The 25,230-nt window shown below is 46.3% G+C and overlaps 1 protein-coding gene across 1 annotated transcript in view; it reads left to right on the top strand.

Annotated features, from left to right (window-relative positions):
* Positions 1-7,492, top strand: part of LOC119398728 (cytochrome P450 6A1) — a 109,735-nt gene extending 102,243 nt beyond the window's left edge. The window contains exons 13-14 of the mRNA XM_037665552.1: positions 3,040-3,202; positions 7,391-7,492. Of these exons, the coding sequence (XP_037521480.1) occupies positions 3,040-3,202; positions 7,391-7,492 (265 nt within the window). The remainder of the gene's footprint in view (positions 1-3,039; positions 3,203-7,390) is intronic.
* The last annotated feature ends 17,738 nt before the right edge of the window (positions 7,493-25,230 follow it).

The following is a 25,230-nucleotide window of genomic DNA, read 5'->3' as shown; positions in this document are numbered from 1 at the left end:
AAAAATTACAGGAGATAAAAGAACTATACCGGTTCGTTTCTGTTTCCCGCTTGGTCCCACCACCCTTATCCACCGCGCAGATGGGTAGGCGTAGCCCGTTGTTCGGACCACGCCCACATCGGCAACGCACCACGACGCCAGCGAGCACAAAGGCACTATATAGAAAGTTAGAAACGGTCTAGTGGACACAAAGGATAAAAACCAGCGGAAAACACACGACACAGCCAAAAGAAGTCGACGGGACAGGCTGGCACTTAAAGCTGAACAGAAAACCGCGCTTGAAAAGCTTATTTAAATCCACCGGTAACCGCTTTGCGCATGTGTGAGCAACCATGCTTCGCCTAAAACAAAAAAATAATCGAAAAAACTTAGCTAGCAATAAGCGCGTTCAGAAAGGTTATCTCATTGTCAGATAGATGCCCTGACGTGTCACTGACACAGTCATTACCCCGTTTCTTTATGTAAAAAAACTCTAAAATTTCCCTTTCGTTCGTTATCTCACCCCTGCCCAAAACACTAGTGCTTTCAAATGCAGGAGTGCACACCCACTGCCTGCAATGGCTCGGCAGATCCATCAATTGGCGAGCCACTGCAACAACAACAACAACAACAACAACAACAACAAGATTAGTCTTCAGAATCGTCCAGTTTCGCTGTTTCAAGCCGTGTGCGGCTTAGTGCAAGCTTCGAGAATTTTTTTATCGTTCAATTCATTTATATTTGTGAACTCACTTTACTGTTCATTGATGTTGGCATCGTGACGTTCTTCATTTCGTATTTTCACTTGATCGGCGTTTTCGTATTTCCTTTTTTTTTTCATGCGCCTTTGTTATAGGATCGGGCCATGCTACATTTTTTTCCGAAGTAGGGGTAATGCCACCTGCATGTAATGGGTCGAAGGCAAGTGTTCTAGCCCAAAAGAAGACGGCGCGCCTCTGCGCTGCTCGAGAGCCAGCCCGGACGGAAGCGCTTTGCAAGAGCCAGCTACTGTGCGATTTATTTATTAAAGGCCCACATAACTTGAGAAGCCTCGTGACAATATAATCAGATGAGACGCTTAATCGTCTGTGCAGTGGCCTGCTTGCCACTGCGGCGAAGGTAACCGCTTAATCAAATTCAGTGCTTGGTGCTGAAAGTCTCAAGATACACTTTAGGCAAAAACAATCTGCATATGTGTGAGCGTATTTCAGTCCTGATTATACGCGCGGTGCTGGCACTGAATAAGAACACTTAATACATATGGTGTAATGGGTCGAAGGCAAAAATCAGATGTATGCATTAAGGGATAACGAAGGCAAGGTCACAAACAATATGGATAGAATAGTTGAGGTAGCGGAAGAATTCTACAGAGATCTGTACAGCAGACGAGCCATTCAGGATGATAACGTAAGAAGGAGTAATAGCGCAGAGGAATCTGACATCCCACCAGTATTGAAAGGAGAAGTAAAGAAAGCCCTAAAGGGAATGCAAAGAGGCAAAGCAGCTGGTGAGGATCAGGTAACATCAGACCTGTTGAAAGACGGTGGAGAGATTATGTTAGAGAAACTGGCCACCCTGTATACGAAGTGCCTCTCGACGGGGAGGATACCAGAATCTTGGAAGAATGCCAACATCATCTTGATCCATAAGAAAGGGGACGTCAAAGACCTGAAAAATTACAGGCGCATAAGCTTACTGTCGGTTGTCTACAAGCTATTTACAAAAGTAATTGCTAACAGAATTAATACGACATTGGAGTTCAATCAACCAAGGGACCAGGCAGGATTTCGTACAGGATTCTCAACAATAGACCATATTCATACTGTCAATCAGGTGATAGAGAAATGCGCGGAATACAACCAACCCCTATACATAGCCTTCATAGATTACGAGAAGGCATTTGATTCGGTGGAGACATCAGCAGTCATGCAGGCACTGCGGAATCAAGGCATCGACGAAGCCTATATAACATAATGGAAGAAATCTACAGCGGATCCACAGCCACTATAGTCCTCCATAAAGAAAGCGACAGAATCCCAATAAAGAAGGGCGTACGGCAGGGAGACACGATCTCTCCAATGTTATTCACCGCGTGTTTACAGGAGGTTTTCAGGGCCCTAGATTGGGAAGAGCTAGGGATAAGAGTTAATGGAGAGTATCTCAGTAACCTACGATTCGCTGATGACATTGCATTGATGAGTAACGCGGGAGACGAATTGCAGCTCATGATTACTGAACTGGATACGGAAAGTAGAAGAATAGGTCTGAAAATTAATATGCATAAAACTAAAGTAATGTGGAACAATCTTGGTAGAGAACAGAGCTTTGCGATAGGTGGCGAGACACTGGAAGTTGTAAAGGAGTACGTCTACTTAGGACAGGTAGTAACCGCGGAGCCGAACCATGAGAGTGAAATAACTAGAAGAATAAGGATGGGTTGGGGTTCATTCGGCAAGCATTATCAAAAAATGAATGGTAATCTAGCACTATCCCTCAAGAAGAAGGTATATAACAGCTGCATCTTACCGGTACTTACCTACGGAGCAGAAACCTGGAGACTTACAAAGAGGGTTCAACTTAAATTGAGGACGACGCAGCGAGCGATGGAAAGGAAAATGATAGGTGTAACCTTAAGAGACAGGAAGAGAGCAGAGTGGGTCAGGGAACAAACGGGGGTTAAGGACATCATAGTTGAAATCAAGAAGAAGAAATGGATATGGGCCGGGCACGTAGCACGTCGGCAGGATAACCGGTGGTCATTAAGGGTAACTGACTGGATTCCAAGAGATGGCAAACGCGTGAGGGGGAGACAGAAAATTAGGTGGGTAGATGAGATTAAGAAGTTTGCAGGTATTACATGGCAGCAGAATGCACAGGACCGGGTTGATTGGCGGAACATGGGAGAGGCCTTTGCCCTGCAGTGGGCGTAGACAGGCTGATGATAATACATATGGTTGCCAGTTTTGTTTGATTTCTATTCTGAAGCAAGGTATGTTCTCTGGAAATCAAGAACAATCAACTCCGCCTATCATCAACTATTTAAACATTTCTTCACTGCAGATTCAGTCCCGAAAACAGGCACTCCATTAACCCGATTGCCTACCAGCCTTTCGGCCTAGGGCCGCGCATATGCCTTGGTCAGCGCCTAGCGCTTGCCGAGCTGGCCTCAGCGACTGCGCACGTTCTGCGACACTATTCCATTGCTCTGGGCGACAACCAGAAGGTACGTGGTTAATGCACGCTTGCGATGGGCCGCGATGATTTTATTATTATTAAAGAGATAAAGGTTTCTGCTGTGAATAATGCCTTGTTTGCAAATGCAATATATAAGTCCGTTTTTCTTTTCTCGTTCGTCAAGTTCTTTGCTGTTACATAACTACGTTGCATTCTAAACAGTGTCGTTCATATTGCATAACAGTAAATATATTCTTCCGGATAAAAACAGTTAGCGGCGTTCTTGTTTTATCCTGCATGGTTAGCTAAAGACTTCTAAGTTGTTGACCCTCGGGGCCGTCAAAAGCAATCCCTGCCATGGCAGCAATATTGTTACAGGTAGCTTGTTTAATAACTATTCACAATGCACAGCGCAGGGTGGACAAGATGGCGACAGTCCAGCAACAACCAGCGAGCGGCGTCGTCTTCCTCTTTCACACAGCCACGCTGTCTGGTATCATAACCCCCCGGCGGTAGAAGCACCGTCTCGGTGCTTAATCTACACAGACGTGGTCGAAGGAGGGTAATAAAGCTTGAGCCGAGACACGTGAACGATGTCGCTCGTAGCTGACGATGACGTCGTTGGATCACCTGGGATGATCTCATACGTGACGTCAGTCACCTGGCGAACGACACGGTATGGTCCAGTGTACCGTGACAGCAGTTTCTCAGAAAGCCCCACACGCCGAGTGGGTGACCAGAGAAGCACAAGAGAACCCGGGGAAAAGTGCATGTCTCTATGACGACAATCATAGAGCTGTCTTTGGTGCTCCTGCGAAGCTTCTAAGCGGTTGCGGGCGAGTTGGCGCGCGTGGTCGGCGCGGGCGATGGCTTCGGCGGCATATTCGGTGGCGGAGGGCAGCAAAGTGTCCAAGGGTAGCGCGGGTTCTCGTCCGTATAGGAGATAGAATGGCGAGTAGCCGGGAGTGTCGTGACGCGAAGAATTATAGGCGAACGTCACATATGGCAAAAGAATGTCCCAGTCCTGGTGATCAGCCGCAACGTATTTCGCGAGCATGTCGGTTATGGTCCTGTTGAGGCGCTCCGTGAGACCGTTCGTCTGTGGATGGTACGAAGTTGTAAACTTGTGCTTGGTATTGCAAGACCGCAGGATTTCTTCAACGACAGCTGAGAGGAAGGTGCGGCCACGGTCAGTGAGAAGTTGGCGTGGGGCTCCGTGCACTAAAATTATGTCGTACAACAGAAAGTCCGCAACGTCGGTAGCGCAACTCGTCGGAAGTGCTCGTGCGATAGCGTATCGCGTCGCGTAGTCTGTGGCGACAGCAATCCATTTATTTCCGGAGCTGGAGAGTGGGAAAGGGCCAAGCAGGTCGAGACCGACTCGAAAAAAAGGTTCAGCGGGAACCTCGATCGGCTGAAGGCGGCCAGCTGGAAGGGCAGACGGCTTCTTGCGGCGCTGGCAGGGCTCACAAGCGGCGACATAGCGTCGAACAGAACGGGCAAGTCCAGGCCAAAAAAACCGACGACGTACACGATCGTATGTGCGGGAAACGCCCAAGTGGCCCGCCAAGGGAGCGTCATGAAGTTGAAGGACAGTCGAACGCAGATGTGCCGGTATGACGGGAAGTAAGTCGGAGCCGAGTGGATCGAGGTTGCGGCGGTATAGGATCCCGTCTTTGACGAGATACATTCGTAGAAGCGCGTCACGAGGTGCTGACTCAAGTTGGTCAATGATGGCTCGTAAAGATGCATCCCGGCGTTGCTCTTCGCCAATGTTGAGCAGCTGCGACACAGAAAAAACGTCTGCGATGGTGTCAGTATCGGCTGCTTCCTCCACAGGGTAGCGGGATAAACAATCCGCATCCTGATGCAATCGCCCTGTTTTATACGTTACAGAGAACGTGTATTCTTGCAGGCGTAGCGCCCAGCGAGCAAGTCGTCCTGTGGGATCCTTGAGTGAGGCTAGACAGCAGAGCGCGTGATGATCCGTGACGACACGGAATGGGCGCCCGTATAAGTATGGACGAAACTTTGCGACTGCCCACACAAGAGCGAGGCACTCGCGCTCTGTGATTGAATAGTTGCGCTCTGCGGAAGATAGCAGTCGGCTTGCATAGGCTATAACAATATCTTCTAGGGGCCAAAGTAAAAGAACCCATAAAAGAACTATACACTTTAAGGAACTCTACGCGTTCAATATTAGACCGGAGTTAGCGTTACAGCGTGCCTTATCAGAATAGCGCGTTTCTGCCAATTTTACGATTGTTGCAATTTTATGAATTTGCCCGCTTTAATTGTTTTGTAAATCTGTAAAATAATGCGAGCCATAAAGAATTGGCAGATCCCACGCCTTGTGGGAATCGGTTTCATGCGAAGCGAACAGTGAGTCTATGCAATTCTATGCTGCAATCAGCGAGTCTATGCTGCATTTTATTGGTTTCAGCCAAGCGTTACGAGGTGGATCGACATGTTTTTGTAACCGTAGTAGTTATGTGCACATCCTGACTTTACCAGGCACATGGACTACACTGGCGTTTAAAGGGTAACTTATGGATTGACGTAACGTCAGCACTCACTTTCTAGCACATACGTCAGTAATATGGAAACGAAGGGCACTTTACGATGCGATGATATGATGATATGATATACATGACGATATACATGGGATAATATCATGCGTAGCTTTCGTCAGCATATACCACCGTGGTGCAGCAGCGCTTGAATTTAGCTTCCTGAATCATAGGAATACAAGTGTAATGTTTATTAGGCGGAGCCAAAACTGGGTCCACAATTGCCGTTAATCCTGCACGACGCCTGTATCATAGGAGAACATATGTAATCTTTATTGCATTGTTCTAAAATTAGATAGCCAGCACTACAAGCACAATTGACGTTGCGCTGACATACACCCGCATAGGGTCGTTTTCCAAAGCAGTTTCAAGACGTCGCATGGCTGTATGGTAGAATACTTGACTGCCAGACATAATGCTTGGGTTTGATTTCTGCTGGGATACTGATTTTTATTATTTGCACTCGTCGGGTCAGCACTGCCGATGTACGTTTTTCTTTAGACTCTCGCATTTAAATTACGAATGTGTGTTCTCGCCGTTCCTGAGAAGATATAATAAACTGTCAATAACCTGTGGCTCATACCCGCTTATACCGTACTCGGTGGTAAACGGGTGTGTGCCAAACGTGTCTGGAGGAAAGGGTTTGACGTTGTACGCGACCAGATTTTCGCATTATTCATGTCATGACCAGGCAGTCATATTCGTCACACCCTCTTACCGTCCCATGCCAATTTTGGTCCACACCAAGCTGAGGAGGCGATCACGAGAGCACCCAGATGTAGGCGGATAGATAGATAGATAGATAGATAGATAGATAGATAGATAGATAGATAGATAGATAGATAGATAGATAGATAGATAGATAGATAGATAGATAGATAGATAGATAGATAGATAGATAGATAGATAGATAGATAGATAGATAGAAATGCTCAAAAAAATTGGGGAACGCTTAAGCTTCGCCTTTAGGTGTTGAACGCTATAGCGATATCAAAGGAGCAACTATGCGCCATCAACTTTTTCGAAGTTGCGATGCACCCACTACGCGGTCTTAAGGGAATACACGCAGTAATGTGTGTGCCTTTTGTAATGGGTGGCTGGCTTTAAACCACCAAGTCGTTATGATATTCAGATGGTGTGACGCCCGATAGCGATGTACGCTTGCACCACGCAATATTACTGCGATATTGCATCTCGTCCTGTGGAACTTGTATACAAGACGCGTATATCTGTGAAGCATCAAAGTTACTTTCAGTGCAGTTCCAAGCAGAGGTGTGGCTAATGGTAGAACATTTGCTTGCTACGCAGACGGCCTGGATTCGATTCTCACTCGGACCCAACATTTTTATTACTTATTTATTTTTCGTATTTTTCTGTCACAGACAAGATGATGATTTTTCGCTCACAACCAGCGACACCGACGCCGACACCGGAATTTCTGCGAAACGAGCTCTTTAACGCTACCGCGTTAAAATGCCTGGGGTTCGCTAAGAAATGCTTCCTATTTAGTACTTTTTTATAATGCTTAGCTAATACTTTTCAAGTGATCTATACCATAGAACTGAAAACTAATCGCATTGAGGAACAACGTGTGGCAGTCGTCCTTGAATAGGTGGTTCTTGGAAATTGTCTTTGTAGGAATACGTATTTTTTGTGTTTTCTTGCAGCGTGACCTGGAGATCCACACCTACTCTATTATGGCGGCACCAAAGGAAAAAGTGTTCATCCGACTGCGAAGGCTCCAAAAAGCGCAGAGTGATCCGCAGTGATACATTAAATAGACGTCTATTTTACGGTGAGGCTGTGAGAACCTCGCGAGGTTTATCATTCAGCCGTGCGCAACTTCGCCTAGCGAGTATGTGCCATAGAAATTGGGCAAGCCTCAATATTGTCCTCAGGCCCACTAAAAAAACGCCAGGCCTTCGCTGAAACCGCAGCACAGTCACAGCGAAAGCTGGAAGAGCGCCGTTTCTAGAGCCCGTTAAGCTCTCTTGGGGCTACAGTACAAGTACACTAGAAAGATACCCACTACGCCATAAATCACAATTTTTGTGAAGTTGGGAAGCACCTACTAAGCCATTATTCGTCATTCTGCGGAGAATCGAGGCAACAGCTACACGTCTGTAAGGCATTATGTGCACTTTGTTGACGCGGCGACTGATGACGATGAAGAATTATGGCTCAGCCCTTTGTAATGGGTTGGAATCTTTAAACGGCCCACCAGTTATGTAATTTGCATTGGGTGACGCGCGGGCACTATTTCCCTCTGCTCCCGTCATGCTGTATAACATACGTTGTCATGGGAGAGAGACGGCGGGGGGGGGGGGGCGAAGAACTTTACTGAGACCCCGAGGAAATGGATCATGCCCTTATGCGCTTCCTTGGCAACCAATACAAGTGCACTTGCGAGGAACCCACTACGCTATAAATCACTGTAATTTTTTAGAAGTAGGGCAGCAGGCACTGTGCCATTTTTCGTCATTCTGCAGAGAGCGTTCGTACCTGCTAGACGCATGTAAGGCATTATGCGCACTTTGTTGATGCTGTGCCTGATGACGATGAAGAATTATGGCAGAGCCCTTTGTAATGGCTTACAAGCATTCAACAACCTACTCGTTGCGCAATTCGCATTGTGTGATGCCTGGTTACAGAATTCGTCTTGTGCGACGCTTGGTGCTTATTTTACTATTCTACCACGCTATATTGCATATGTTAATGTGGTTCCTTCCCTACATGAAGCCTGTATAGGACCTTTTTGCAAAGCAGTTTCAAGCACCGGCATGGCTCAGAGGTTGAATACTGGGCTCCCACGCAGAGGGCCCAGGTTCGAACCTCGTTCCATCCTGGATTTTTTTTCTTATTTCGTTTTTTTTTCTCGAGCAATACTGGTTACGGACACCGGCGGCGGCGGCGGCGGCGGACAACTGCGGCGCCAAAAACCGCCGGTGATATGATCTCATAACAGCTTTCGCTGTAAAATGAAGAAGCTGTATGGCCAAGCGCGAGCTCGTCCAAGCACCATATGTTGACGTTATGGACATAGTGCTATTGGTTGTGTCGTACCAATAAACTAATAAAGGATGATGAAACTGAAACTGCACCGGACATTGAGGAACTGAATCACCCGATGCAGCTCGCCAATGCTTTGAACGTCGGGAGCCGAACGATGGTGTAGTCGGAGTGCTGCTGCGCTTGTTTGAATACCGAACATCCAACAGACTTACTTGACCAATCAAGATGAAGGCTACAATTTCCATCAGGCAAAGGATAATGTACACAGGACTGACTGCCGAGTTTGCTTGGCTATAAGAACACCCCGTTGACACGACTGCAAATAGTTATCACGACGCGTTTGACGAAATGTACAAAGATGAATTTACAATGACTGTTCTAAATGTCATGCCGCTTGGAAAGCATACTGCCCACTTGGAACACGATGACGTCATACAAGGATCGGAATCCCTGTGCCTAACCGAGACATAGTGCGGTTTTCTACCACATTACCAGGCATTCCGCAGCTCCACTGGTCATTGGTGTTTGTGATAGCAGATCCGCGAATAAGGTTTTTTGACAGTGAAAACGCTTCCTTGAAACGCCCTTTCTTCCTTGATCCAGTGGTACATATAAACTTGACACGCCCTTTTTGCGTGTTAAAATAATGCCATACTTGGGTCATATATACGGAAGAGTAGTGCAACTGAATGGGCTCTGCTGGCTCATAAAATATTACGGGCTCTCCCATATCCATATATTGTAAATCATAGTAAATTGGAGAAACCACATCTTTTTTCCAACTGTGTGTGGTTTGTTTTCTTTGTCCTTCCACAAGGAGTACAGCCCCAGTAGGATAAGTGTTGTCAAGAGCGACTAATTACTGTGGAACAAAATTTGCTAACGAAGCAAAACATTGCAGTCAGAAACGGATATCTCACATAATAAATAACATATCTCACATAAAAATCTCACATAATAATAAACAACGCTGCCCGTCACGACGGCCCGAAGGCTTAGGCGGGCTCGGGCGAGCAGTGTTCCCGTGAGCATCAATGCGAATGCTGTAGTTGCTGTGATAGTTGCGTTTTACATCGCAATTTAACGCTTCTGTGAGCCTTCAGCGATGTTTAGAAACAACTGCTGCGTAGTTGGCTGCTCGAACACTTATAAAAGCTATCAGGCGAGCTCGACTTCACGAGCACCGTCAAAACAGCGAAGCTGATGTCCATCATTCATCAGGTTAATAATAATAATAATATCTGGGGTTTAACGTCCCAAAACCACGATACGCTTATGAGAGACGCCGTAGTGGAGGGCTCCGGAAATTTCGACCGCCTGGGGTTCTGTAACATGTACCTAAATCTAAGTACACGGGCCTCAAACATTTTCGCCTCCATCAAAAATGCAGCCGCCGCAGCCGGGATTCGATCCCGCGACCTTCGGGTCAGCAGCCGCGCGCCATAACCACTAGACCACCGTGGTGGGGCTTCATCAGGTTATATCGCACTACTATTTTTTCAAGTCTTCACTTCGCTTGCACTTAGCTTCGGCCTCCGTCGCGCGAACATCGTGGTTGGCTCGGCGACGGCATGCCGATTCTCGCGTCAGCTCTCGCTGACGCTGAGGTCGGGTGGCTTCTTCATCGGGAGAACGGGAATCTTCGCCATTCTGAAAGCGCAAACTCCTGAACCCTGACACTTACACGTTATTTTACACTCCACTGAGCCTCACCGTGATAGCATCTTGGAGCGTTTCGGTTTCACGAAGGTTCACTTCTCGACATTCTCCGCCCTCGCATCTAGCAGCACACCCTCGCATATCGCAGCACGCCCTCGCCTCTCGCAGCACGGCGTAGCCATACCTTTCCTAGCGAGCCTAACTCTCGCCACGCTGCAAGGCCAAAGGCCACGTGATCTGTTCTACGCCGACCCCCCGGAGCCGGACACGAAACCCTCGACTAAAAACAGCTTTGCTGTTAAAACTCGCCAGGAACACACTTCTACAAGTGTGTGGTGCTGCTTCACGAGCAAGAGTACCGTGGCGGTGGATTGCCGCTGATCGACACAGAAGGTAAGCAATCGCGTTTTGTTTACGGCAGTGTTAGAATAATTACGATGCTTTTATTTCTCCATTTATGTCGCTACGCCTTTAGTGAACGCTGCCGTGTTTACAGTTGGTCGCCTCGTTTAAATTTTGGAGTCTACAATGCACATGAGGTTGTTGTCAGTCATGAGAAGCGACGCCTCTCTTTGAAGAAACGGATGCGAAGCGCAATCCCAGACAATGCGAAGTAAAGCTATGCGGAATTAATTGCTCTTAGACGCTTTAAAGGAAAGGACACCTTGTTCACAAGCAGGTAACGGCGCCTTCAGAAAATGGAAAGCGCCGATTGAATCACACATGTGCTGCACGGAATCGGCTACATGCTCAACCTATTGATCGCATTGGCATGCGATCTTCGGTGCAGAATGTTCGCTGTGCGCTCGCCTAAGCTGTCTCCATGTAGGCTGTACAACCTGACACCTCTGAGCATTGAAGGCTTTGGACAGAACATTAAACCTCATTTTGAATGTATCTTAACATGACTTTATGGGAGGGTTGCCATTGGTGGCTACTTTGCGCCAAATAGGCTACTTTACGACCCCGTCTGGCGACAAAAATTTCTGGTTGGCACCATGACTACATCCTGGCTACTTTTAACTTCTGTTTTGGCGCATGAAGTAACCATTTTTCATGTTATTTGCAGATAAAACACACTATTTCCCAGCTGTTCTGTAGTGTAAGGCCATGAGCGCTCGCGTCCTCCTGCCACTCGCAGGCGGGCTCGCATCGAGGCACCCTCATGCAGCGCGCGGCGCGCTTCCGAATACGAAGCGGTGAAGTTACATGCACATTGACAAACGTGTAACTAGGATGCGGTCACGCTGCCCGCCATCTATACTGATGCTACGCGCAAGTTTGTAATTCTGATGCGCGGTGCGTGTTTTGGAGTGAACTTGACAAACGACAGAGATCCGTAGCAAAGTGAAGCTGCACCGTTCATCTGAACGAGATTTCACTACCTGAAGCTGGACTGCTATTACGTAAGGTGCACTAATCAAATGTAATCTTAGGCTTCAAGTGAAAGCGTCTTCAACGTTTGATGTTCGTACTGGCTTGTTGGCTGGAATGTTCTGGAAATGTTCGTACTGGCTTGTTGGCTGGAATTGTTCAATAATGGAAACTCTACTCATAATGCCACTTCAGTTCAATTTTGCTCTTCAGTTCAATTTGTCAGCCTGTCATTTATTGTTATCACCAAATTCGTATACGAATTTGGTGATAACATTAAGTGACATGCGTTCAAAGAAAGCAACAGTTAGCCCAACAAATGGCATGTGCGTTACCAGTCACACCACCGTCACGTGATACCTGGTGGTTATAAAAGCTAGTGCACAGCTAGCACCTAGCCAAACTGAGCCCTGGGTCGCCCGAAGATGAATCACACTCCCGGAGAAGAAGCCGCAATCCAAGAAGCAAGGCTTGTCGCGGCGCGAGAACGGCAGCGGCAACGGCAGCGTCGCTTGGATCCGAAATATCATGCCCAAGAAGCGGAACGAAAGAGACTGCGGTGGCACGAAGATATCGAATACAGAACGCGAATACAGCCAAGTTTATCTTAAGCTCAAGCAAAAGTTCAACATTGTTGCACCCAAGTTCAAGCCAAGTTCAACCAAAAGTCTGTACTGTTCTGGGCCGACCACAGCCCGGAAACTCATAGAGATGAAGGGCGAGGCGCCAAGGAAGACGAATTTACCGATCGAGTGCTCGGCCGCGACTGTTCATCCACGGCCGCTGAGCGGGAGGTGAGAGCACCGCATCGTCCATGGTTCCCTTCTACAGTCGGCGCGCTCGTAGCCGCCGAGCACTCCCACAAGTTCAACATCGGTGCAACCAAGTCCGAGCCAAGTTAAAGCAAACGTTCAAGCAAGAGTTCTGCCTAGGTACAGCAACAGGTAAGCATGAGACCTCTCAGCTTCGCTGTATATTGAGCATTGCGCGGCTTAGTGCAAGCTTCGGACAATTTTTTTGCAGTATTTGTTAATGTCCATCCTCTTTGCTGGTCCCGCCGTTCGCATTCACCGTAGCACTCATGCTTCTCTCCCTTTGTTTTTGAGCATTCATGATTATCTACTTTCACACAGCTGCCATGTATAGCCGCCCATTTTTTTAACCTGAACGCGCGAGCGTCGACCACCGAGTCGATAAGCGCCGGTTCCCGGCGTCCCAACGTCCGGTTCTTGGAACAGCCTAGCAGAATACAGCTGCACAGGACTGTCCATCATGCGCATGCGCGTATTCTCGTTCTTTTCACTGCTGTGCTCCGTTAAACAGCGCTTATGGACTGGGAGGTCGGCGCTCGCGCGTTCAGGTTAAAAATATGGGCGGCTGTACATGGTTGTCAACTTCTCGCTGAAAAGAAAGAATGGTGCTTAAGCAGCCCGATGCTAAGCAAAAAAGATATTCGTGGACATATTTAGAAGTAGAGCTACAGCCTAAAGAACAGTTCTCTCCGAAGCATAAAAAAAAATGGAGGACGCTTGAGCTTCGCCTTCAAGATTACAACACGATAGCGTAATCGAATTCCATTTGCATGACCTTCATAAACGCTAACCTGGCTTCGCTTCTCGGGTGAAAAGAACATACTTAAATAGGAGCATATGACGATTCTGTCTCCTACCCCCTCGTTGATACGCCACTGCTGCCCCCCCCCCCCCCACCCTGAAACATAAGGTAGAGTGTGTTCCTGTCCCCTTATGCAATAACCAGCTGCGGCTTCCTTTCCTGCTTGTTACCCTGAGCCATCAACTGGCATTCGAGGCTTAGGTTTCATTTTTCCATTCTGACCAAGACATGAAATGTAACATTGTAAGAAGCGATATCGTAAGAATTGCGTATGAAGTCAACGTTGACCACTAATTTTCAGCAAATTTTTATTTTTTGCGTACTCTTCTGGACTCCTCAGTATTTTCCAGTGGGTACTGACGTCTAGCAGCATAACTGACACGTGGGACCGCGTAAATTATGCTAGTGTTTAAATCGGCTGTATAACTACTAATACAGCTGTGATGGTGACAGGCGTGGTTTTTTATGGAACTACGCAGTAAAGTATTGCTTTTGGAAAAAAAAAACACACGCCATCAAGAGGACTACTTTTTATATTACAACTCCCAGTGCTAACTTTCCAAATGAGTGAGATCTGTTCATTATGCTGAGTGGATTGACCTCTTCCAGTAAAATGCTACCACAGAACACTTATACTACCATTTACAGAAGGGAAACTGTACCTTTGACAGTGCAACGGAAATAAGGGTAGCGGTGGCGTTGTGAACTAAAGTATCCGACCAAGAGATGGCGCTGCGAACACTATCATCATCATTGCGTTGGGGCAATATGGCTGCCGCATTGCTGGCGGGTGCGGGTGGTCGCGGTGCGCGCCCGCTTGTTCTGGGCGTTTATTCACTGCTGTCCGGGGGTTGTATTCGCACGCGCGGCAGCCTATCGTTACTACAAACATTTCCGTTACGTCGCCAGGTGACCGAAAGGCCTCAACTGGCAAAAAACACGCCAAGCAAGTAAGCTTACATTGTTTATTGGCAATCGTGAATGTAGCAGTATACATGTAAACAAGCAGCACTGTCAGTTACAGAGTTGAACAATACATACAAGAAACAGAAATATCCATCTGCTTAATAAAATTGCCAGCTGAAACTGAGCAACTCTGTCTCTTGGCTCGTTCAGCATACCTCTTATAGTACGTAGAACGAAGCGTCAGACGATTTTCTCACTACACATGCGCGTTTGACGATTTGAGCGGTAATAAACGAACAGCATCAAAGCTCGCGAAAGATGCAGTGCCAGTAAGATTAGCCTCAGCCCGACGTATTATTTTGACAACACATTGGCGAGAGCCACTCGGCGCTGAAAAAAAAAAAAGTGAAACCACACTGTTGTGCTAGCTATTACTGTATGTACATAACGTGTTCTCGTTATTGTGCTCAATATCCTTGTGTTCGTTCCTGCGCGCCGATCTTTTTACGATGAATTCCGAGCATTTAGCTCAACTTTCAGTTCAGCTAAGCTCGTGTGTTCTGGGAAAACACCATTTACGGTATCACGTTGAAAAGGAAACTTGGTTCACGTTGCAAAAGAGGTTGCAGTGACAAACACTTCAGTTTAGTAACTGTTGGCGAATAAGGAAAGCCTTAGCCTGAATCCAACATTTCAGCAAGTCAACATTCCTGTGAAGGTTGTCACGGAAGACAAGTTTCGAGAAGTGAGCTACCCTTGCTCGCCCACTGTTTATCAACTGACGTATGTGATAGCGGATGCCTGCGCGTGTTCCTGAAAGCACTCATTTATAATTAAAAAATAATGATGTACCAGTGGACAGCACCGACAATAGACTGCACATGATGTGTGCACGCACAATAGACACATTTGGAACAGTAGTATACTAGACAGCTAGGAAGTGCTGGAAGTCATAATAGCAATGTTGGAAAAATAGGCAGTGAGTAATCCTTTCTGTCAAATGTGTATAATTAGCTTCATTGTTTAATTGCTATGTTTTGCACTGAAAAATAAATAAATGAGCCCATTTTTTCTGGTGCCAATGGTGCATAGTCGTGAAAGACACTGCTTAAACGATGGACGATTGCAGAAGCTGAATTTACATTTTCATTCTTCACTACCTCCTAACTGTCTGCCTCACTCTTAACACGGGTGTCACACAAAACTAATAAGGCGGCAATAGGGGCTAGTTGGCACGTCTTCATGCTTGTGTTGCGTTGCAGGTAGACTCGGACCAGAAAAAACGAGAACAACACAAGGTGTTGCGCATCACCCTGTGTTGTTCTCGTTTTTTCTGGTCCGTGTCTACCTGCAGCGCATCACAAGCATGAACACAAAACTAGCCTTTTTTGGATATATAGCTCACGCCAATATCAAAGAAATAGCAGTTATTACACATTCAAATCTTTAACATGCACAAACACTGGCCAACTCTATTGAACTCTGATTATATCTATTGAGTGCACTCATTTATTTTTCTGTTAAAAATAAACATACTTTTAAAAACTCCGTGTCATGTGTCAGGTCTGTTATCTAGAACAAATATTTGCTACTTGTCTGTGGTTCCACTTCACATACAGAATAAATTGCTTGCACAAATGCAACGGTGCTGTACCCTCTTTTCTGGATGTGTCCGTTTACATATCATCCCATTAATGTATTGGCGAAGTTCATTGAATAAAACTAAAGACTAAATTTTCAAATGCTTTACAAATTCAACAGCCTGTTTCATAGAACACTGGCCAAAATGTCCTTATGCACATGCTTCTATTCTCCTACTCCCATCATCAAACGTTATTTATTCCAGAGTAGCGACCCGGAAACTATTCTCCACGTGACCGCTACACGAAATGTCTCGTTTAATGAAGGCACGGGTCTTCGCACACAGTTTCCTATTTTAGAACCTTCACAATGTCCCTCCCTACAAGCAATCGGTACACATAACTCTTTGTTTCAGCACTACTGTAGCTTCCCCTGCCATTGCTTTGCAACAGCCTTCACAATTGTAGCAAACTATATTCACTGGGAAAAACAAGTGCTGCTAAATATGCACTACTACTGGCCCACTTGCTACCAAGTTACATATGATACTCTATGCAAAATTTCACACGTAGATTAAAGTACAGTATGTGCACCCCAGCCCATCACATGCACTATCCAAGAAATTTGAAGCCAGCACATTTTTTCTAAACTGAGTAATTCATGAAGCAAGAAGCAATAATTTGTGGACCCAATTTTGTACTGCTTCAACGTACCGTACAGTATCACTGCTTTTCAGTATAAGGCTTGCATTTGTCTGCCTGGTAAACGTTGGTGGTGCATAGGCGACTCTTGAGCTTCTTACGACTTGGTGTGGGTAGCTTGGAAACCAATGATCTCTCTTTTGTCCAGTTTTCTGAGAAGAAAAGAAGTTGAGTCATGAGAAAAAGCAAGAAAGAAATGATGAAAGACAAATTGATTCAATAAGTAAAGTGTCCACAACCATACCTTGTGAAGATTTTGGACCACGAATTTACTTTCAGTAGTGGAACATCCTCTGCTGACTTGAGGTAGGTTCAGAGATAAAGCATCCGAGCATGTGCTGATATGAGCAGTTTTTTGGAGGCTGTGGTTGGGTTGGAAGAGGAAAAAATAATGATTACTATGGTAGAAGCGTGAGTGGATTTGCGATTCATGTCTGAGAAGAATGTGTATGAGAGCACTGCATGAGAAAAATAGTGTGCACATAACATTGCTTTGTTTGTGAATTTGTTTTAGTGGTGACCTTCAGTGGACCGTGTCTGACCAAGCCTCAATTAGAGGATACTAAGCTAGTTAATTGCACAACTCTATAAACTCATGGTATGTGCAAATGTAATATGTATGATTCAGGGGCGTAGCCAGAAATTTTTTTCGGGGGGGGGTTCAACCATACTTTATGTATGTTCGTGCGTGCGTTTGTATGTGTGCGTGTATATATACACATGCAAAATTGAAAAATTTCGGGGGGGGGGGGGTTGAACCCCCCCAACCCCCCCCCTTGGCTACGCCCCTGGTATGATTGTAAACTTACGAAAATGTATAAATGCATATACATACTATAAGTTCACTTGGCTCTACCATGCATTGGACTTATGAGCATTTATCTCAGAAGACTAATTTGTGCAGAAATAGGTAAAACTTATGCTGTGATCTGCGTTACAAAGTTTAGCAGTAAAGATATTTTTTGCAAAAGTGAGAACGAAGTAAATAATCTTAGAAAATGTCATTGGAATCCACAAGCGGTGCATCCGATCAGCTGGACGAGTCGTAAAACCTTTTGAAATGACAAAAACCCTAGCGCATGCAAAGAAAAAAAAAAGCTATGTTCAAATTCAAAGCAGTGCATTTTCACTCACCGGTGCGCACACCCCCATGGTGCATGGTTATTCCGTTTTCGTAGGTAGTCTCCGAGCTCTTTGCTGGCATTGAATTTTCACGCTGGCAGCCGGTGAAGCGCCGCAGCTGACGTGATTCACAGGCTTTAGAGACGTTCGCTTTGTGGCAGCGGCATGTTTGGCGCACGAACTCACATTGCTATATCAAAACTGATTTAAAACGGAGCTGCGTAACGCCGATGAAAGAAAACGACCGCGGTACAATTTGAATGAAATAACCGACCAAAGCGCAATCGATGCCAATGGGCTGCTGCTTTTCGAGCGTCAGTGTAATCTCAATACTTGTCCTCAAACAATCAAGCTCTTGTATTAACTCTAGAAGTAACACAAAAACTGGTCCCTACTAGCTGCATGAAAAATGGCACGGTAACTGAGCTTTTAACAATCTTCTGATACATTCTGAAACAAAATTTTCGGCCGCGTTGAGCGCCCCTAACACGGAAAATGCGAACTAACTTATCCGACCGCTAAAAGAGGAGTCAGTAGCTCCACTCTCCGCGCATATCGATGGAACTCGCCGCGGTTGATTTTTTCGCCCTCTGCGGCGATCGCTGGAACTTGAGACTTTCCGGGGCCTGATGCTACTTAGTAATTCAGTAATGCAATATATTCATGGTCGGTCAACGCGAGCAGGCATCCCTGGAGAGAGGTTCATAGTAAGGTAGGACGATTCCAGCAGCACTGTAACGCGCGGTCAGGTGAGCATAATTGCCCCGATGTGTTCCATGTGGGGCATGTAAATGTGTCTGTACTCAAGGCTTTGCAGGATATGCTCATCACATCTGTGTAGGCGTGTTTGATAATGGTGGCGTTGATACAGATGAGCATGGACGTGCTACGCATGCTCATGTTCGGAATTTGTCCTGTGTTGGTTGTAAATACGCTTTTCCTTTAAATAAAAATTAGGAGTTGGCGCTTGTACGTGTTTGTTTGCCGTCACTCGTGGGGAAGCTTTAGCGCTTAGTATTGCTGAGTATGAAGTACCAACATGCTTAAGCCCTGTCGTGTCTCGGTCGATGCAGCGTCCCTTTCAGAATTAGCTATACGCTAAGCTTCTGGCGCTCGAAGAGTGAATGCAAAAGGTACGTCAAAAATTTGCGTAGGGCTAAAGCGCACAAGAACAGGGTATGCTCGGAACGAGCTTCGAAAAGTAAAGCTAAACAGGATCAATCCAGTTCTGGCGCTTCGACCGGAAGTCTGCAATGTGTCGTCGTTGGAGGTGCGCCGAAGTGGTGCAGGGGTAGAATGCCCGCTTTCCACTCAAAAGGCCTGGGTTCGAATCGCAGCTGTAGATGGTGGGTTTTCATTCTCAGTGTCACCTTTTATAGCTGTATTTGTGTTAATTTGTTTCTTAACACTAGTTTCAGTTGCTACTTGTTGCTTCAAATAATAACGCCAAATGTGAAGTAAAATAGAAGAAATTTGACAGTGAAGGCAGTTATTCGCAGTGCAACCGCCCGGGATTCAACAAAAACAAAAAAATATGAGCCCAAGATTTTTGCGAATACGACACTCGAAGCAAGATTTAACTTTTTATGTTGCTTTTAACCCGGCAGTGACGGCGTGAGCAGAGTAGGTCACGTGTACGCACCATTAGGCTCCTCGGGGCACTGCTGCGCGGAGATCTTCGCGCAGATTTTAACGCGATAGCGTTAAAGAGCTAGTTTCGCAAAAATTCCGGTGTCGGCGTCTGTGACGGCGTTGTTGGTTGTGAGCACAAAATCATCATCTTGTCCGTGACCAAAAAATCGAGAAAGGTGCAAGTGAAATAAATAATAAAGATCTTAGGGTTAAAAGTCTCAGAATCGAACACAGGCTGTCTGCGTGGCAAGCAGCTGTTCTGCCACAGAGGCGCCCTATTTCTTGAGACTGCTTCAGAAAAAAACACTGTATGAATGTCATCTAGTGGAACAACGCTCCTTAATGCACTTAACGTTGCGTGGCAGAAGCGTAGAATAGCGCCAGTCGTCTAAACACGTGAACTGCGCAACGAGTTGGTGTTTTAAAGGCCCACCCATTGCAAAGCGCTGAGACAGATTTAACCATCATCAGCTGCAAAAGCATCAACAAAGTTAGCACCAGCATAGGTTCGCGTATTGCCTTACTGACGCGTAGTGTGCCCTTCGATGATTAGAAAAAGGAATAATTATGGCGTAGTGGGCACTTAACAACTGTACTTGCAGTACGCATTCTAGAATACCTTGAAACGGCCAACATTAAATGCACAGTAGTTCGTTTCCTTACGCCACGGCTGAGGTACGCACCCACAACCGAAGCGAGGCTAGCAATTGAGAAGTAGATGTGCACGGGGCCAGATTAAGCTATCGCGTTCTGCTCTTGAAGGCGAAGCTCAAACGTCCTCCAAGTTATTTAGATGCGAAGTATCTCTTGCTCGGGAATATGTAACGCGGCGTGGTAACCTGCACGCGGCGTTGTAGTCCGCACTCACACCACGCATGCGCGACTCTCCTCCTTCCCTCTCTCCAGCAACTGCGCGTTACACTCTCCACTTCTATACCAGCACCTGCTTGCGCCTCTCCTGCGTTCTCGCTTCTGCTCTGACGGCGCATACGCTACTCTCCTCCTCTAGTCTCCTCTCCTTCAAGTGGTAGAGCGCTGCGCGCGTTCAGTCCAGCGCTTGCCTCGGCTGGCTCCTCTGAAATGCGGGCTCGACATGCCGAAATTTCCTCCTGCGCAGCACCGCGATGAGGGCCAGCGCACGCGCGTCCCCTCCCCCTCTCTCTCTTCTCCTACGCTGCCTCTCTATCGAACGCCTGTCGACCGCGTTCCCCGCACGCCCTGTGACAACGGCCAGGCTAGGGAAAGACCCGACGCGCGTAGTGTTCCTCCGCGTTCCACGACGCGAGGTCGGTAGCATGCCCAGCGAACGCGAACGGAATGCGATCGTGCAAGTGCTCCGGCATCGCATCGCCTCATGGTCCCCTTTAGCGGGAGATGGTGTAATTTTTTGTTAAGATTTTCGCATGGTGTGGAGTAGTGTATTTGATGTTCGGAGTGGAGGAAGGGGACGGGAGGGGCGCAAGGCTGGCGATACCGAGGAGACTGCAAAAAAAAAAAAAAACATGGTTGATCCCTCCGTCATAGAAATCGGAATAACACGAAAGTATATCATGCCCTTACTGAAGTAACCGAATTTTCACTGCACGTTTATATAAGAGAGTTTGCACAATATATATTGCTGCCTGGCAGCTATAGCACCGTTGAACGTGGATGCATTCACTTTGATGAATGGTGATACATCTTCATCCCGACGACTAACGTCCATGTTAAATGATTAAACAAACCCTTGTGGTAGCTGTAGTAGTTAATGGTGAAAGCGTAATCAGAGAACGAGGTGTGATAGCCAGAAGAGAGCCGCATATTGGACGCAGAACTTGGTCGTCATCCCGCGGCATGTTAAAATGTGATTGAACACCACGGCCGGACTAGAGAGAAACGCAAAGCGCGTCGTGCCGCCGCGGTAGTCCGGCCGCGATTTTTCTCGGGGCGAGCGCGTGAGCGGTAAACGCGGTGTTAACGCCAGGTGAGGCAGGCGCGCGTCGCAGAGATATTTTAGGGGCGAAGCTCCTCAAAGTGGCACCCGTTCGTCCCTCGTAGCGTAGTATGTAACCAGTCTTACGCTTTGACCTGCAAGGTGGTGCCGGTGGGAGATTTTTCCTGTGCGTTGTTGAACAATAAGAAATTCGCAGCGTTAGCTAAAAGCCGACTTCTTCTGTCTCTCATTCCCATTAGCAGCCATTCTTTACCTCCAAGGTAGTGCCTGGTGAGATTTCTCCTGTGCGTGATTAAACAATAAAAATTTTGTTCAAAACGCCGTTGATTGATGAAATAAACCAACAAAAGACGCCAGATGTTTTGTAAAAGCAAAACGAAAGAACGCCAGATGTTTCTAAAGCAAAACGAAAAGACGCCAGCTGCTTAACGAAAGACGCCAGATGTTTTCTAAGCAATGGTTTTCTAAACAATGAAAATTCACAGCGTACATGTAAAATTAAAGTGCGCTGCAAGTCGTCATAACTCATCGAACCTTTAGTATAAACGCGCCCGATCTCACGTCGGTGATGATGTACTGAGCAGAATTCACGGAAGATTCACGGTTTACCGATGAACCTCCGCAGCTTCGCCCACTCATCATCATTCACTCCGTGGATATGCTGTGATTTTTTTTGGTTTGGATGAGCGTGGTGCTACGAGCGAGGCCGACGCTTTTACGACGCTTTAGGAGCCTTCATGTGCGCGCCTCCGTGCCTCCGAGGCACGGAGACGCGCACATAAAGGCTCCCTACGACGCTTGGGCTAAGGTCGCCACCTCGCGGTGTGTTAAGGCATTGACAAAATTGAACTTCTATTGAAAACGCTCCGAATGGGATGGACGTGTAACGCGTTGGAGGTGCTAATCGCGGAGGCCACAGTAATGAATTATTTACCTTACCGCTCCCAGAGGGCAACACCACCCCGCCGACCAGGAGAACGGTAGATATAAAAGGCGTGTATGTATAGCCTCTAGAGTCTGCGACCGTGACGCAGTGGATAGCGTGCCCGGCATCTGTTGTTGGAAACGAACCGTGGTGGGTTCGATGCCCGTTGACGGCACCTTTTTTTCTCTGTCATCTAATCGTGAAATTTTTTTCGACGTCGTTTCCGTGACAGATGTACGTCACTGAAGTCTTGGTGTACCCCGGCATAAAACACTTTCGTGTTAAAAAGGTCCTATTGTTGGCCCATGCGGCGGCCATTGGGTTGACGGGCAGGGCTGCAGCGGCTCAGCGGTCCTATTTTTGTTCTTTCATTTCAAGGACTTGCCGTTCCATTGCCGTTCGGCATGGAAACCTAGCCGTCAGACTTCACTGCTATAACCGATAATGCGATAATGCGGCATTGTATTAGGCTGGCAGAGCACATACAAAAACATACAGAAGATAGGAACATATAAACGCGCACATAGGAAACATACAGAAGTCGACGGTGCAGTAGATTTGCATTTTTATAACTGATATATATAAATATATATATATATATATATATATGGGGTATCAGGGATATATATACATATATATATATATGTATATATATCCCTGATACCCTATATATATATATATATATATATATATATATATATATATATATATATATATGTGTGTGTGTGTGTGTGTGGGGGTGCGTGGGTGTGCGTCTGTGTGTTTGACACGAGGCACACATAAGAGAGCGTATGCATGGGCATGTTGGTAATTTGGTAATCCATGTTTCACTTTTTGTGCGCTCAAAAAGTGAAAGGGGCACACATGCTATGCTGACTTACAAGATCAGCCTGGTGGCATCAATTCAGGTCTTTCAGTGACAAATACGCTAACTCTGTCTGCTCTTTTATTTGGGCATGTCAATTAAAAGTGCCCCTCCTTCTCGAAATTCACAACTTACAAACGAAAAATTCACTAAAAGACGCAGATTGAAGTAATATTAGGCGCTGCATCTGAAGCATGCCTCCATGTGGTCAAATTTACAGGTGGCGGATGATGGCATTCGAGCCGTGGTGGTAGCCTGTCAAACCATGGTCACCGTAACCATTGTTATAGCCATTGTAACCGTAGCTGCCATAGGGACCGCTGTAGCCGTACGAGCCGTATCCTTGTGGGTAGTATCCGTAGCCATAACCATTGTTTTGTGGATAATATACATAGTTGTGTCCATAGCCTTGTGGGAATCCGTAGCCTTGTGGGTAATGTCCGTTGGCAAATGTTGGCTGGTAGATTCCAGCGGTGACTGAAGGATAACCTGCGGCTGTATCGGAAATATAAGGCGGGTCAAGCATACAGGACACTATGAAGCAGAAAACAAGTGTGCGCAAACCACAGCTTCGTAAAAATATAAAAAACTTGTCTGCTTTGTCGTCTTTCTGTCCTCAGGGCCGCTGACACTTGCTACGCTCACCCAGTTACTTTATTAATTTTCGCACTTGACCAGTGGACATACATTCACCTATCAAATGTCACGTGTGCACATATGACCCCTTTGCCATCAGTTTCTTTCAATTAATTTAGTGTTAGAGTAATAATTCAATGCTGATTTGGTGCAGTGTCAACTAGCGCATGCTAAATTAAAAGTTCTTCTTTAAAACTTCTTGCATTAACTTGGGCAAGAATGCTCACATGGGAGTTTATAGAGATATCTTGGTATATTGTCAGGTGGTTGGGACTTTTAACGCTCTCACCAAAATGATGGCGACTAGAGGAGTCGTGCTATAACACAAAATGTGCCCCTTGGGCGAAACTTATAGGCTTTTATAGATACGTCATCGTACACTTCAGAGTTATATCTGCAGCCTGCATAAGTTTCAGAAGGCGCTCAAGTATTGGGGTCTTGCTCGTAGTGGGATTAGCAGAACAGAAAACACCCTAAAATGCTCCGATAAAAAAGATTCGGCTGGCGCCGTTCGTTTGCATGTGCAGTTGCTTCAGTCATGGAAAGCCGCTCAAAATTAAAAAAAAACCTCCTGTAAAACAAATCCATTTACGGAGTTGTTTAAATGATTCGTAAGCGTAGAGGTTTGCTGTACGTTGCAGCGTTCCCTTGAGCGCCGCTTTTGGGCTGCTTAGTTTGAGGCACATTTGGGCACCATCGCGACGATAATATTACATTAAATTTTCCCAATGTCGAAATATTTATTATATGTGTCTGTTCTGCATGTCGTCCTCGCATGTTGTCCTAGAAAGAGCTTTTATTCCAATACCATGAAATTAGGCGAAGACTCCACTAAAGAGTTTTCTTTTTGTATTTGCTTTGCACCGCCGCGTGCAGCGCACCCACACAATACAGATATATTCGCTCTGTATGCGTGGGTGTCTAACACAATGTCCTGCATGCGTGGGTGTCACAAAACAATGTCCCGCGCTCTGAAGACTTTCGCCTTCAGAGCGCGGGACATTGTGTTGTGAACGAATTGCCGTGAAGAAATTTTTGTTAGATTGTATACATTGCTTTTTTGATAGCGATTCGTCTTCCGTGGCAGAGGGATGGTGGAACGGACACACAGTTTCATCGTTCTGGTAACGTACAAATGCTTACGTACTTTTAAAGCATATTTCTGTCTGTCAGTATGCAGGAGGACGAATAAAATTGACTTATGTTTGCTCTTTATATTAATAATCGTGCACAGTTAGGAACAATACTAAGGCGAAAGTCATCTGCCACATGAGACGAAAAACCGGGCGTGAATAGTAAACGGTACAAAAATATCACGTCACCTCTCGAACGGGAGCTGCACGTTCACTTCGTCGTCGCGGCATTCGCGTGATTAAATGGAATATAAAAAGCGGCGTTTGCGCGATATATAGCGCTCCGTGAAACAGGCACAGCGGATGGCTTTTCACTTGCAGTAGTTTTAAACTGAACTCATCAGCGTCCCTGTGAGTTTTTCCAAGCAGTTTAGCGATTATGGAAATTTTCTAGAAATATCATCTGACGCCCGT

Source organism: Rhipicephalus sanguineus, chromosome 7 (assembly GCF_013339695.2).
Source record: "Rhipicephalus sanguineus isolate Rsan-2018 chromosome 7, BIME_Rsan_1.4, whole genome shotgun sequence".
Taxonomy (NCBI): Eukaryota; Metazoa; Arthropoda; class Arachnida; order Ixodida; family Ixodidae; genus Rhipicephalus; species Rhipicephalus sanguineus.
Note: the sequence above shows the minus strand (reverse complement) of the source record. Positions and strands in the feature narration are given on the sequence as shown.